At 38.9% G+C, this 16,135-nt stretch overlaps 1 protein-coding gene across 1 annotated transcript in view; it reads left to right on the top strand.

The window, feature by feature from the left end:
- The window catches only part of LOC149302762 (transmembrane protein 117-like), a 113,825-nt gene that overhangs the window by 73,645 nt on the left and 24,045 nt on the right, over positions 1–16,135 (top strand). The window contains exon 5 of the mRNA XM_089481971.1: positions 5,603–5,762. Coding sequence (XP_089338097.1) covers positions 5,603–5,762 — 160 coding nt within the window. The remainder of the gene's footprint in view (positions 1–5,602; positions 5,763–16,135) is intronic.

Below are 16,135 nucleotides of genomic sequence, written 5' to 3'. Positions count from 1 at the left end.
TGTTGAATGCTCATGTGATCTTTATTTTGATTATTCATGGGAGTTAAAAAAAAACATTAAACATTATAGAGCTACTATCATTACTGGATCCAACATGAAAACTATTTGTTGCTTGCAGTGTGATTATTATTTATAGCTCTGGTGCCAACTAAAGCCAAATCTAGTGCATCTCAATGTTTCAGAAATACACAATATATATTTTGCATATTGGTGTGTTGCCTAATTTGCTCACTTCTAGCCAGTGGCGACTCTAGAAACAATATATAGGGGGGGCACACAAGATACCACAGTCAAACTGGGGGGGCATTAATAATTTCCACCAGTAAATCATACCACTGAAAAAACACACACACACACACACACATATATATGCTATGGAATGATACTTTTGTTATTGGACAATACAATACTTGATCATTCAACATGGGAAGCTTGAAGCTTAGTACGACTAATCCTTGAAATCCTTTAAACAACACAATACCTTAACTTTTCCACTAAATGATTTCAGGGCCTAATATTAGTCCCTGCTGCCGATAGCAGGTATAGATGAACACATTAACACACAAACCCAGCTTTGCATGTATAGATCAATTGAAATTCACTTGTGATCTCAGCACTGAAGGTATATATCAAATAAACAGAATCAGACATACAAATCCTGTATTTGCAGGTATACAATAATATATGAAATGTAGCATTGCAGGTATAGATCAAATCAATACATGGAAACAGCATTGCAGGTATTAATCAACTGAACAAGACAAGACAAACCCTGTATTTGCAGGTATACATAAATAATGTATGGAAACATAGCATAGCAGATATGGATCTACAGAAGAACACACAAACCAAGCTTTGCAGGTACAGATCAATTGGAGTTCACATAAAAACACGGCATTAAAGGTATATTTAAAACCCCCTAAATTACAGGGATAGATCACAGGTTGCACACCCCAACCATGCTGCCCACATAGAACCTGGCCAGCACCTAGATAACACACATAAGATTTGCCATCTTTGTCCCATATACACCATGCCGTCGTTAGCAGTCAAGGACTGTCCTGGGTGATTACAAATTCGGCGGGGGGGGCAACAGGGGGGGCAAGGAATAACCTAGGGGGGGCAATTGTCCCCCCTTGCCCCCCTGTAGCGACACCACTGCTTTTAGCTATTGTATCTCAGGTTGCTTGGAGAAGACAATGTTAACTATAACCTATTTTTATTATTATTTTATTAATTTATCATGTACTCCTGTTTGTAAATGCTATTCTGGATGTTTAAAATTTTTTGCAAAAGGGTCAGTCTGGTGACTCCCCTTACTAAGCAGTGTATGTATTAAATGTAAGTAATGGGTTTTTTATATGTCCTATCATAAAAATATAGACTTACATCTTTGTATAATCTAGACTTACTGTTATAATATCTACATTTGAATAATTCTTCTGTTTTGTTTTTGGTTGTGTGTGAAAATCCCAAGAGATCAGCAGTTTCTGAAATACTCAGACCAGCCTGTCTGGCACAACAACCATGCCAAAGTCCCCTTTCTTCCCCATTCTGATGCTCGGTTTGAACTTCAGCAAGTTGTCTTGACCACATATACATGCCTTGATGCATTTCAATTGCAATTGAACAGGTGTACTTATTGAATTGGCCAGTGAGTGTGTGTTTATATATACCGTATTTGCTCGATTATAAGAGGAGGTTTTTTCCAGAGCAAATGCTCTGAAAAAATAACCATCGTCTTATATTCAAGGTCGTCTTCTAATCAGACCTCAAATAGAGGTCTGATTACAAGACTAAGATCCAGATCAGAAGTCTAGGGAAGCACTGTAAGTTGGGGGAGGGTAAGAGTGGCATATGGGGGGGGTATAAGGGCTTTCTGAAGGCAGAGTGGCATATAGGGCGTTAAAGGGCATATCAGGGAGGCATAGTGGCATATAGGGGGTTAAAAAGAGTATCAGGGAGGCAGAGTGGCATATAGGGGGTTAAAATGAATAACAGGGAGGCAGAGTGGCATATAGGGGGTTGAAAGGAATATCAGGGAGGCAGACTGGCATATTGGGGTATAAGGCATATCTGGGGGGGGCAGAATGGTATATAGAAGGGGTATAAGGCATTTCCCGAGGCAGAGTAGCTTATCATGGAGGCAGAGAAGCATATAGGGGGTATAAGGCATTTCTGGAGGGCAGAGTGACATATAAGGGGCTATACTGCATATCTGGTGGGCAGATGTGTATAACCGGAGGCAGGCTGGCAAATAAAAGGAAATAAAAACAAAACATGCATTTTTCGCAATATATGAAAAAATTGTTTACATGTGAATTAATATTAACTAGTAAAACTTTTTTCTTATAGGGTAGTCTAATATTCAGGCTTTTTTCTTTTTTTCCCCTAAATTAATATTCAAATTTTGGGGGGGTCATCTTATAATCAGGGTTGTCTTATCATCAAACAAATGTGGTGTGTGTGTATATGTATATGTATATATATATGTATATATATATGTATATATATATATATATATAGTTGGCACTCTGTTCAAATTGGCAACTATTTGTCACATACGTAGCAGACACTCAAACATTCATAAGACATTTGTAAAGCTATTATGATCAAGGGAAGGCTGGCAACGGTCAGACTGAGGGTGAGTTCATCCAAGTAGCCCATTGGTAAAAAGCCAAAAACATATTTGACAGGCAAGACACTTAATGTGCCCTAGTCAGTCTTCCCAAATGACATTTACTGAAGACAATATAAAGGAGCACAGAAAGGGTTCACACATCAGTTAAACACTGCTTAATGTTCTGGTGGCTGTATGTGGCATTGCAAGCAAGTAAAATGCTAAAGGCTTAAGGCAGACTGATAATAGCAGACTAGGGGCCAATTCATTTAATTGTTGCGTTAACAGATTTATTCAATGCTTACATTATTATTTTTTCCTGTCTCTGGGAAAGTCTATCCTACTAACCTAGGACAGACTTTAGGACCTCTTGTATTAATTGACAATTCTAATTAATATATTTCAACCTTCATTCTTTCTTTACTTTGTCTTAAATTGCAAATGGACCTTCATTTTTTGAACGTCCACTGCTGTCATCTTAATTTAGATTCCTTCCTAGCCGTGTTCTAAATTTCTACAGTTCTTTATTGCCCCGGCTTCTTCCTCGTTGACTGTGTCAGTGTATCAAGACAGCCTCATTTTGGTTTCACTTTTCCCGGTACCTCACAAGGAACGTTATTTAACTTGATTTATATACTGATTAACCATATAACATATTTCTTTCTAAAGCATTTTTCTAGTTTCCCTTCTAGCTGGGCTGAAATTCACTCAATAAATCTACCATTCTGTTTCACTGTTAAAACATCTAAAAGCAAGACAACCATTTGCAGGACAGGTATAGCTATAATAATAAAGAATGTGTCTTCCAAGTCATAATGCGGTGTAGAAACTTTAGACTTTCTGTAAAACCAACCAGTCTGATAATACTCAGCAGGGCTTAAGTAAGGGTTTTACTTATCGTACCAACCCACTAGCCAGAGTGCACCACACACCACAAGCCACCACCAGTATTGCTTGAGTAAGAACATCTGGCTGCTATCACAAGATCTCCCTATGGCTCTCAGTCTGACTTTTTGTACTTGACTGACTGTGTTTAGTTCTCAGTTCTTCCTTTTATATGGCTTACCTACCCCATGCCCTTAAAAAACATGGGACCCCCACCATCTTTATGTTTTAAGGGAATTTCATTCTGTCTGCAAATATTACAGTTAAATTCATAAAACTTCCACAGAAAACAATTGTCCCTCAGTCTCAACGTCCATTAGTCAATGTTCAGAAAAATGATTTATGGAAGGTCCCTTCCTAAATGTGAGGTTAACTACACAATCATCAAATTGATAGTTACCCTCAAATTTGGCAGATGAAGCAACATCGCCAGACTGTGTTTTTTGTCTATTTTATAAGATTTTCCAACAGTCATTGGCTACAAAACTCTGTTTATGCAAATTAATTCTGCATGATTATTTCAACCTTGTGCCCAGGGGGCAAGGAATTTTAGGCTTAATGATCTCAATGCATAGCTTGACTTTCGCTGCCATCTGGTAATACTCCTTATAACACGAACTGAATATTAAATATTACTGCATTAAGTGTGTGGTTAAATAAAATAATACAGTGCACAAGAAATAATAACACATGAGAAATGTAAATCTTGAATGAAATGAGTAAGCCATTTAGACATATATTTATATTATGTCTCCAGATCAAAGTTCTTAAAGGGACACTACAGACACTATATGCACTTTAATGCAAATTATAGATTCATGGTCCCTTTACATTTTCCTTTTGTATCTGCAGAATCCTCCATATGCATTTGTCCCTTTCCCTATACCCCTCAGTTAAATACCGTGCAGGACATGTGTTTGGGAAAACACAACTCATGGGAGGATGGAATATACTCACTTCTAGTTAGTTCCAGAGCTTGCAGGGTAACATTGTGTGAAAAATGCTCCCATTGCTTTTAATGGGACAATTGTGTGCCATTGTTTGCCTACTTCGAGAATCCAAGAAGTGATGAGAATAGTCTGACCATGTTGGAGGAGGGCAACTACTACAGCAGGGCTGCCTCTTCTGTGTCATGTAAGTGCTTTATAATGAAACCAGAAGTCTCCGTACTCAAAATATTTATATGCGCCTGTACAGATATATACAAGATTTAAAAATTGGCCCAAACACCATAGCAACCAATAGAATGTTGATTGCCCCCTGAACCGATGGTTATGATGATGAAACCACTTATCAAGTCCATTGTTCTCTAGAATCATTATTAAACACAATAATTTAATTTTTGAGATAGTTTTTATTTTCTGTTTCACCATTCTGTATTAAATTGCTAAAGTTTGAGTTATATTTTGAGATAAATTTGCCACAAAATATACTTACATGGAGACAAATTCGGGTTACATCCAGTAGCCAAGATTCACATAAGGTTAATTTCCCCTTTAATTGCACGCTTTTTATTTCAAGTAGATTATCCTATGAAATACATCAGCACCATAAAAATAATGTGATTTAATGTGAACCTGCTTATTACTGGACCACAAATATTAAAAGCCTTGTAGACCAACTATGTTATTGCATTTTGCTTTGGCTTGAGGTCAAATTTACACAATACCTCCAATGTCCATTTTTGTATCAATCAACCTTTGGGGTTATGTATCTGTTTGTATGAAATATGCAATTATATATATATATATAATGCATTGGTCTTCCATTTTGATATATTATGCTAATATATTACTCAAATATTCCACACAGGTACATGCTTATTCACATCAAAATCAAAAACTAATATATTTTGGGTGCAAGTCCATATTGGCATAAGTGTCATTTTCAATTTTGCTTTCAGTATTTTGAGTTAAAATAAATTAGTAATTCTTGGAATTAAATTTAACACCATAGTCATGGCTTTAATATGCTGCTCATTTGGTTTAATGCATTTTATTTACTGTTCCAAATTCGCTGACCTTGAAAAAAGCCACACGCATGGTTTTACTATGCCCTTTTGCAATGCACTCAAGCGATGATTTCTGTCTCCTACAGGACTGTCTTGTTTACTCTGACCTCCGTGGTTGTTCTTGTCATTACTACTGACTGGATAAGCTGGGACAAGCTGAATCGTGGATTTTTGCCTAGTGATGAGGTCTCAAGAGCATTTTTGGCTTCCTTTATCCTGGTTTTCGACCTTCTAATTGTTATGCAGGTAATTTGCACCAAATTTGTAAAAGTGATTTATTGCCCTCTCCATAAACTATATAAACCCCAACATATTTAAGTACAGTGCTAAAATCTATGTAAGGCCGGATGCACCATATCCAAAAGTAACAGAAACACCTCTGGCAATAAAGGAACAAACTGGACATGTCCTAATTTATTTAGTTTTTGAAGCCTTTTTTTATTACTGGTACCTGATTCACCCATTTGGACACTCTGACTAATGAAATTCAGTGGAGGAATGGACTTCATTAGTATCACCATGATGAGCTCTGTGTAGTTTTTGGGCAGGGAAAGTCACCCAAAATATCACGAGTGACAACAATGGCAGCCTCCAGGTGTGCAGATAAAGTTTATTGGAAGAAAGTTTATTTAAAGGAAGTTTATTGGAACGGAATTAAATAAAACCGTTTTTTTCCAGTGCTAACCTGCATTACTATATACAACACTACAATTTTTTATCAAGGAAAAAACGTTTTTCCATGGCACTTCCTGAATGGAAGGGTACACTAGAACAGGAGGTGCAAACCATTGCTGTATCATCATGATGAATGTGTGTAGTAATGGTCAAGTTTAGAGACCGTTGTTACGATAGTTGTAGGGTTAGTTGTAACCATGTAGTTTATGAAAAAAGTACCACCGTGTTTTGACTGTAATGTGCTGGTTTATTATATTCCCAACACACATAGCAAACTCTGCATATTATCCCACATATACTGACTTTAATTAGACATTAACATCACCCATCAGTAAAACTAATTAAAGTCTAAGAACATTGCAAATGCTAAATTCCCAGTGATGTAAAATTACTAATAGACATTTCATGATAGTTATTTCAATATGTATTTAATAGCGTTTTATAAAATAGGTGCAAATAATATTAGCTCCTCAATTTGTACATTGGACGCATTTAATTAATAAAACTGCTGGTAGTCTCAGTCTTCATTAGGGCTCGGAGATTGGGCACAGTTAAGTTTAATGAAGCTGTCTCTTTCATGAGTAATAATTTCAGCCTTCTATCCCTTTGAAACTTGGAAGGCCATGTAATGGTATTGTGCATTCTTTAGCTTTCGCCTTTAATTCTTTTAATGAGTTTTTTTTTTTTTACTGGTATCATACACTTTTGTTTTATATAAACAAACATTAGCTCATGTAATTTCACAATAGTAATTAAGACGGTAAAAAAAACCACATTCTGTGTAATAGGTTATTATTATAACAATATTTGCCGGATCAGCAAAATGTGTTGCTTTCATTTTTTGTTTGGTGTCCTGTGACCATTTTGCCAGATATTATGTACCTCCTTCTAATTCCTTGGTCTTACTGTATTTGTCTACTTGTTTCTTTTCTTCATTCCCTTGCCTGTCTTTTGCTGTCTTTATGACATATTCCTTAAACTCTCCTGACTAAAGCTCCTTCTCTTTCCTGTCCAACCTGTATCCCACTCCCTTTTTTGTTACCTCCTACCATAAAGCCTTGATTGTGCATTATATAGTATAAGTACTTACCGGTGCTTGCACCGGCAGAGGTTACTAACAATCGATCAGCGGGAAGTCAGCCATACTGACAGGCTTTCAAAAAACAGCATGATCTTCCGTGTAGTGGCAGGGAGATGTCCCCGCTGCTGAAAGAAAGCCAGAGCTTTTTAGGCTGTACATGTACGTCTATGTGGGGACTATAGGGGTTAATCTTCTACAGTCTAAATTCCGACCAGAGCCCTGCTCCAATTTTGTTTCTGTAAATCTAAATTGTTATGTGATACGCTGATTGTTGTGCCCTGTTTACCCATTGTACAGCTCTTTGGAATATGATGGTACTACCCACATTCATCAATAACTATCTGATTTGTGGCACAAAGGCACAAATTGTTGCTTTATAAACTGAACAAGCTTATAAAAAATGTGTGTTTTTATGTAAGCATTCAGAGGAAATGCTAAGGTTTGCTTGCCTAACATGGTAAAACAATGCAATAAATGTTATGCTGTAAAACATTACCACATCCCTTTCTCTGCATAGTGAGGGGAAAATCCTGCCTGACATAACTTTATTACTTCACCATGGCTTTCCATCATTGAAGACACTAGAGATGGCCAGAGGTAGAGAATACTGCATAGTTTAGGGCCTGCTATGTCTGGGCCTGTGTTGATAAGATACCATTTGTATGCAGATAAGAACCATTTGGCCTATTAAGTCTGCCCATTCTTCCTAATGTAAAAACTCTCACATGAACTCCTGTGTCCAAAAATGTCTCCTCTCTACTGAAGTATATTTCTCTCTCATACTTTTTTGAATCCCTTTATCTTGTATTACATCTGCCTTTTTCCTCCTCTAGGATACATGTATTGAGATCCCTCAGTCTCTCCTGATAATTATTATCCTGTAAACTGTTCACTATTGTAGTGTAGCCCATTCTACGGTTTCACCAGATATCTGTGCACTAGCAGAATCGCTGCTCCCCTTTTAATTTTTTTATTTTAACTACTAATGCCCCTAAATATACAACCCAGCAACCCTGCTTCCTTTTTTGACACATTTAACCCATTTTAATGAGGGTACTTTGGTTTTTTTTCTGCATTTTTACATTGTTTCTTTACCCGTGATTCATCTTTCCTGATGGGGGGGATGCACTTACATATCCATGCTCACACACAGACATTTACACATCCATGCTAACACATCCTTACATATACACAGCCTTCCTTTCACACACATCCATACCCACAAACACTTATTCACTTTACCTCCTTCACCCCTTGACCTCTCCCTCCTTCCTTTACCCCGCTCTTACCTCAGCTGTAGATTTTCTTCACTGCTTTGTGTTTTCAGGTTTTTATTGCATTATGATTGTAGTGTAATTGATATGATGAATATAATATTGGTTCTGTAAGTCATGCTATTATTTAAGAAATGTTTTTACCTCCTCTTCTATTAGCTAAATAGTTTAGGTTTAAATGCTATTGTTATGAGAATGATATGGCGAGGGAAATTAATTGTTCTGGAAAAATTACTTGGTATACACTGAAGAATCCCTAATTATGAACTGTGGATTTCCATTAATGTAAACCAATTGAAGCAGTTATTTATTTTCTCTACTCATGACATTACTTATTGTATTAGCTTCGCTTATCTGGTTTTGTTATAATTGGCATTATAATGCTATTTACGGTTAAGCTATGCCAGCAGAAACCGCACTACATTTCAGTGTTGTGTTTTGTCTTTTGGTTACAAAAATTTCTTATTGAAAGGTACATGTTTGTTGAATGTCAAGTTTTTTTTTTCATTATTTAGTTTGATTTTCACAATTACAATACTTTGAATTATTTCAATTTCTTAGAAAGTTTTCAAAATTACATATATAATTAATTGCTTTTCCTGTCTTTACTAGTATGTTTTAACATGTTAGTTTTATTGTTCATTGTCAATTTTAATGTTGTTTAAACTTCACTATGTAAGCAGAAACATAATACATACATAGAAAACACAATACATATGTAATAAACAAACGTGTCTGTTGTATGCGTCATAACCATAACTGTTTCAGGTGGTATTGGGTGGTATACAGTGCTTAGAAAAAGTATTTGCCCCTTCCCATTTGTTTTCTATTTTTGCTTACTTGTCACATTTATGTTATGTTTTCCAACTAATTTTAATATAAAACAAAGATGTGAGTAGACACAATATGCAGCTTTTAAATGATGTTTTTATTTATTAAAGGTAAAGAGTTGATCAAAACAATGTGAAAAAGTAATTGTTCCACCAAAACGTAATAACTGGTTGTGGCACACTTGGTGGCAGCAACTGCAATCAAACGTTTGTGATAAGTTACAATAAGTCTTTTACATCGTTAAAGGAGGGATTTTTTCTCCACTCTTCATGGCAGAATAGTTTTATTTCAGCCACATTGAAGGATTTTTGAGCATGAACTGTCTTTTTTAATAGTATGTCAAAGATCTCAAGGCAAGTAAGGCGAATCCAAAACCTTCATTTTGTTTGTTGTGGGGCATTCAGACCTGCACATGCTTGTGTACGGATTATTGTTCTACTGCCTAACCCAACTGCCAATAATATTGGCACTGTTACCAGTGGCGTCTCCAGCTTTCATGTTTAGGGGGGCACATGAGGGGGCCAGGGACCAAAGTAGGGGGGCCAATTATAAAACGGTACATATACACAAATATATATATGCATTAGACGTGCATTTTTAACTACATACTATGTACTTATCTCTTTCAAGTAAAGGCCGTGATTGAAATATGATTTCAAAATTACAGCTGAACTGGCAGTTATTTTTCATTCTTTAATATTAGCCCCTGCTGCCGATATATAGAAATATTACACCTTGCTTCCGATATATATTAATATTAACCCCTGCTGTGGATATATATATATTAATATTAGCCCCTGCAGCGGATATATACTTATATTATACCCTGCTGTCGATATGCATAAAAATTATACCCTGCTGCCAATATATATTAATATTTGCCCCTGCTGCCAATATATATTAATATTAGCCCCTACTGCCGATATATATAAATATTAGCCCCTGCAGCCAATATTTATTGATAATAGCCCCTGCAGCCTATATATATTAATATTAGCCCTTGCTGCATATATACCGTATTTGCTCGATTATAAGACGAGGTTTTTTCCAGAGCAAGTTTAAATTTGATTCTGAAGGGTATGGGGAGCCAGTGAAGTGATTGGCATAGTGGAGCAGCAGATGAGGAGCGGCGGCAGAGAAAGATTAATCTAGCTGCAGTGTTGAGGATAGACTGAAGCGGTGAAAGGCGGGAGATGGGGAGACCGGTTAGTAGGCAGTTGCAATAATCCAGGCGGGATATCACAAGAGAGTGGATTAGTAACTTGGTGGTATCTTGTGTGAGGAAAGGGCAGATTCGGGAGATGTTTTTCAGGTGGGGGCGTCATCTACATATAGGTGGCACTGGAAGCCAAAGGAAGAAACTAGTTTTCCGAGTGAAGAAGTGTAGATGGAGTATAGCAGAGGCCCAAGAACTCAGCCTTGAGAAACACCAGTAGATAGCGGTAGGGGAGAGAAGCAAGTTCCAGTAAATGAGACACTAAAAGTACGGTTAGAAAGGTAGGATTTAAGCCATGTCACGGATGCCATGAGCATGGAGGGTTTGTAGGAGAAGAGGGTGGTCGACTGTGCCGAAGGTGGCTGAGAGGTCCAAGAAAACAACCAGTGAGAATTGGCCTTTTGTTTTAGCTGTCAGAAGGTCATTAGTAATCTTAGTCAGCGCAGTCTCTGTTGAATGCTGTGGACGTAAACCAGATTGCAGAGGGTCAAGTAGAGAGTTTGACGAGAGAAAGTTTGGCAGTTGATTGTAGGTTAATCATTCCAGTAGTTTGGAAGCTAGCGGGAGAAATGAAACTGGACGGTAGTTTGATGGGGATGTGGGATCAAGTGTAGGTTTCTTTAGGATGGGGGAGATGATGGCATGTTTGACTGAGGATGGGAATACACCAGAGGACAAGGAGAGATTAAAGATGTGGGTTAGGCTTGGGGTAAGGACACTAGAGAGGGGTGGCAGGACATGTGAAGGTGCAGGGTCGAGGGGACAGGTGGTGAGGTGGGAAGACAACAGGACCTTGGAAACATCGAGGGGTGTAACTGGGCTGAAGCAGGAGGAGGTTGAGGTACCATATGATTGACACTATGGGGGATGTTATCCCTGATGATGTCAATTTTGTTTTTGAAGTAGGTGGCAAGCTCTTGGGCAGAGAAGTTGGAGGACAAGGGAGATGCTGTGGGTCTGAGAAGGGTGTTACATGTGGAGAATAGACTTTTAGGGTTATGGGAAAGAGAGGTGATTAATGAAATGAAATATGTTTGCAGAGATGGAGGGCCGATGTATAGGAGCGGAGCATGAATTTGTAGTGAACGAAGTCTTCAGGTGAACAAGACTTCCTCCACAGACGCTCAGCTGTACATGAACACCTTTGAAGGAGGCGTGTCTGTTTGGAATGCCATGGCTGAGGTGGACGGAGTGGGGGATTGCGTACAGTTACAGGGGCAACCATATCTAGAGCTGAGGCTAGTGTATGGTTATACTGATCTGTAGCTGTGTCAGGACAGGAGGAGGAGGATATACCTGAGAGGAGTGGCCATAGTGTTTCTGAAAGCTGTGGAGTGTTGAGGTTGCTGATGTTACGGTAGGTTTGTGGTGGTTTCTTAGGTAGGGAGGGTGTGTGTGTGGTATGTCGAGATTAAATGTAAGCAGGGTGTGATCAGACAGACAGGGGAGAGTTAGAGAACTGAGAAATGGTTGCAGTGGACTGGTTTAAGATTGGAGGGATTGCAGTGGTTTGTGTTAGTTCGGCATGTGCGGGGACGGAAGAAGGTGGGGATGGTGGGGCCAGGGTTACGTTCAATATTACCTGAGCACAGGAGTAGGATACAGACAGAAAACAAATGGGAATGTGATTTGTGGGCATTGGATGCCATTACTTGTGCGTGCTTAGTTATGTTGGGGTAACAGAACATATGAGCTAGGGTGGGGTGATAGATGGGATGGAGTTATGTGGACTGTAGAGGGTTTGTCAAGGGGCGTGGAGGCTGCAGCGATTGTGCGAATTGTGGGTAGAGGACATAGAAACATGTATGGGTTCATAGTAGGGAGGGAGTGCAGCAAGCAAGTGCCTATGTGGGTTACCTGCTCTGCACTGTCCTCAGTATGTCATTTGTCATTTCACTCCAGTTTAACTCCAGTGTAACTCTTATCTGTCCACTTATGAAGAGTCCAGTTGGGGAAAGGCCACAGCAGCTACCTTTCCAAGTGGGGTCTAGAGCTATATAGGGCTGCCTTACAAGTGGTCAGATAAGATGATTGCATACAGGAGGCAGATGGTTCACACCTTGGCTAACAATTGCAATTAAGCTAGACTAGAGGGCACCGATATTAACCCTTTGATAGCAGCAGGATATGGAGACAGGCAGGAAAAAGACATACCAGGTGAGAAACAGGGATGTTACAGCAGAAGATGAGGGGTTCAGGGGTGGATACCATAATCATATAAGACCCTTCTACCAAAACATATATAAATATTTGCCCCTGCTGCCAATATATATATAAATATTTGCCCCTGTTGCCAATATATATATGAATATTAGACCCTGTTGCCAATATATTTTATAGTGAAAAAATTGGACCCTACTCAAGCATTTCCTTGGGCCCCGCTCAACGCTCCCTTGCATGCAATCACTCCCTCCGCTACCACACCAAAAAATATATATTTGCCACACTGACTGCAGATCAGGGGAAGACTGTGAGAGTCAGTCCTTCTGACTGCACCATGACATTGAGAGATCCTCTCTCCCCGTAATCAACCCCAGAGTCCCTTCGTCCCCTCATTCCCTAAACCATACCACTCTTTTACTTACACCCTGTAGTTCAGGTATAGATCAAATAAACAACACATGGAAACAGCACATGCAACTGAATAAGACAAAAAAAACTTGTATTTGCAGGTATAAATAAATAATGTATAGAAACATAGCATTGCAGATATAAACCAACAGAACACACAAACCCAGCATTGCAGGTATAGATCAACTGGAAATCACATGTAAACTCGGCACTGAAGTTATAGACCAACTAAACAACACATGGAAACAGCACTCCAGGTATTGATCAACTGAATAAGACATACAAATCCTATATTTGCAGGTAAACATAAATCATGTATGCAGGGGCGTAACTAGAGTATTTGGCACCTGGGGCGGATCCTGTATGTGGCACCCCCCCCCCCATATACACTTTAAAACTGCATAGCTTCTACTGTTATATACCGGCGCAGACACTGAAGGTGGTACAGCATTACTGTTATCATTATATACTGAGGCAGACACTGACGGTGGTACAGCATAACACCTATCACTATATACTGAGGCACACATTGATAGTAGTACAGCGTAATCCCTATCACTATACATTGAGCCAGACATTGACAATAGTGCAGCATAACTCCTATCACTATATACTAAGCCAAACATTGATGTGGTGTAGGCCTACTACTTCATTGTCTGGCTTAGGGATGCCCCGAAACGAAATCTGGACTGAAACCGAAAATGCAGCATTTACCTGGCCGAAACCGAATATGACCCCCCCCACACCATAAAAAAAAATCTAACACTTTTATTTAAAGTAAGTAACACACCAAAATAGGACAAAACAATTAAATAACAATATTAATATATATATATATATATATATATATATATATAGATATTGTTAACAGCAATCACATTCCTATCATGCCCAGGCATACCCAGATTCCAGGATATACTCGCAGACTTGGCATGATAAGAGTATGATTGCCCTATCTACCCCTTCTCACTCCCTTCTGCCCTATCTACCCCTTCTCACTCCCTTCTCCCTATCTACCCCCTATCCCCCGTCTCACCTCCCTCTCCCTATCTACCCCCTCCTAACTATCTACCCTCTCCCTCTTTGAAGTTCACTTACCTTTCAGGAGTTCTGCTGTGGGGGTGCAAGGCTCCCAGCTCTGCCACTGTATGGAACAGTATAGAGTGATGGGAGTTATGATGTACTTTAGACCATAATTATAAAATGAAAAATTCATTGGAAATGGTACAGCATAACACCCATCAATCTCACATACTTACCAATCCACACATACACTAATCCACACATATACCAATCCACACACATACCAATCCACACACATACCAATCCACATATACCAATCCACACATATACTAATCCACACATACCAATCCACACATATACTAATCCACACATACACTAATCCATACATATACTAATCCACACATATATACCAATCCACATATATATACCAATCCACACATATATACCAATCCACACATATACCAATCCACACATATACCAATCCACACATATACCAATCCACACATATACCAATGCACACATACCAATCCACACATATACTAATCCACACATATACTAATCCACACATATACTAATCCACACATACACTAATCCACACATACACTAATTCATACATATACTAATCCACACATATATACCAATCCACACATATATACCAATCCACACATATATACCAATCCACACATATACTAATCCACACATATACTAATCCACACATATACCAATCCACTCTCACTCTCACTTAATGCTTTCCTACCTTTCCTCTTTTCTCCTTACAGCTCCTCTTCCTCCTCTTCACTCCTCTTCTTCAGTTCTTCTGTCTTCTTCCGGTTCAGAGGGCACGGACAGCGGTGGGCGCGGCTTCAGTGTTGTGCGCCGGGATCTGACAACAAACCCTGGCGCACAGCAGCTGTTGCCACGCGGATCACAAGGGAGCGGTATCGGAGGTCTTTAACAGACCTCCGGCTCCCTTGAGTGATTTTAAGTCGGGTTCAAGGGAGATCCTTGAACCGGCTTAAAATCACTCAATGGAGCCGGAGGTCTCTTAAAGACCCCCGATACGCTCCCTTGCGAGCCTGCTCCTCCAGCGGCGGACATTACTGTCCGTCTCTGGAGGGGTGCCGGCAAATTGGCACCCCCCTGATGAGCGGCACCCGGTGCGGACCGCCCCCCCGCCCCCCGCTAGGTACTCTACTGCATGTATGCAGTGGCAACTCTAGAAACAATATATAGGGGGGCACACAAGATACCACAGTCAAACTGGGGGGGCATTAATAATTTCCACCATTAAATCATACCACTGAAAAAACACATATATATATATATATATATATATATACACACCGGTGTGTATATATATATATATATATATATATATATATATATTGCCAAAAGTAATGTGCTATGGAACGATACTTTTGTTATTGGACAATACAATACTTGATCATTCAACATGGGAAGCCTGAAGCCACAATTTAGTACGACTAATCCTTGAAATCCTTTAAACAACACAATACCTTAACTTTTGCACTAAATGATTTCAGGGCCTAATATTAGATCCTGCTGCTGATATATATATTAGCCCCTGCTGCCCATATATATATTAATATTAGTCCCTGCTGCCGATATATATATAAATATATATATATATAAATATTATATCCTGCTGCTGATAGGAGGTATAGATCAACACTAACACACAAACCCAGAACTGAACAAGACATACAAACCCTGTATTTGCAGGTATACATAAATAATGTATGGAAACATAGCATAGCAGATAAGGATCTACAGAATAACAGAGAAACCCAGCTTTGCAGGTGTAGGTCAATTGGAATTCACATAAAAACATTTATACTTTAAACCCCCTAAATTACAGGCATAGATCACAGGTTACACACCCCAAAGTCAGCCCTGGCGTCCACACTGCCCACATAGAACCTGGCCA

This window comes from Sceloporus occidentalis, unplaced genomic scaffold, assembly GCF_023333645.1.
Source record: "Sceloporus occidentalis isolate IW3139 unplaced genomic scaffold, rSceOcc1.0.p SCAF_17, whole genome shotgun sequence".
Taxonomy (NCBI): Eukaryota; Metazoa; Chordata; class Lepidosauria; order Squamata; family Phrynosomatidae; genus Sceloporus; species Sceloporus occidentalis.
The sequence above is the reverse complement of the archived record's forward strand: the minus strand, read 5'-3'. Positions and strand labels throughout refer to the sequence as shown.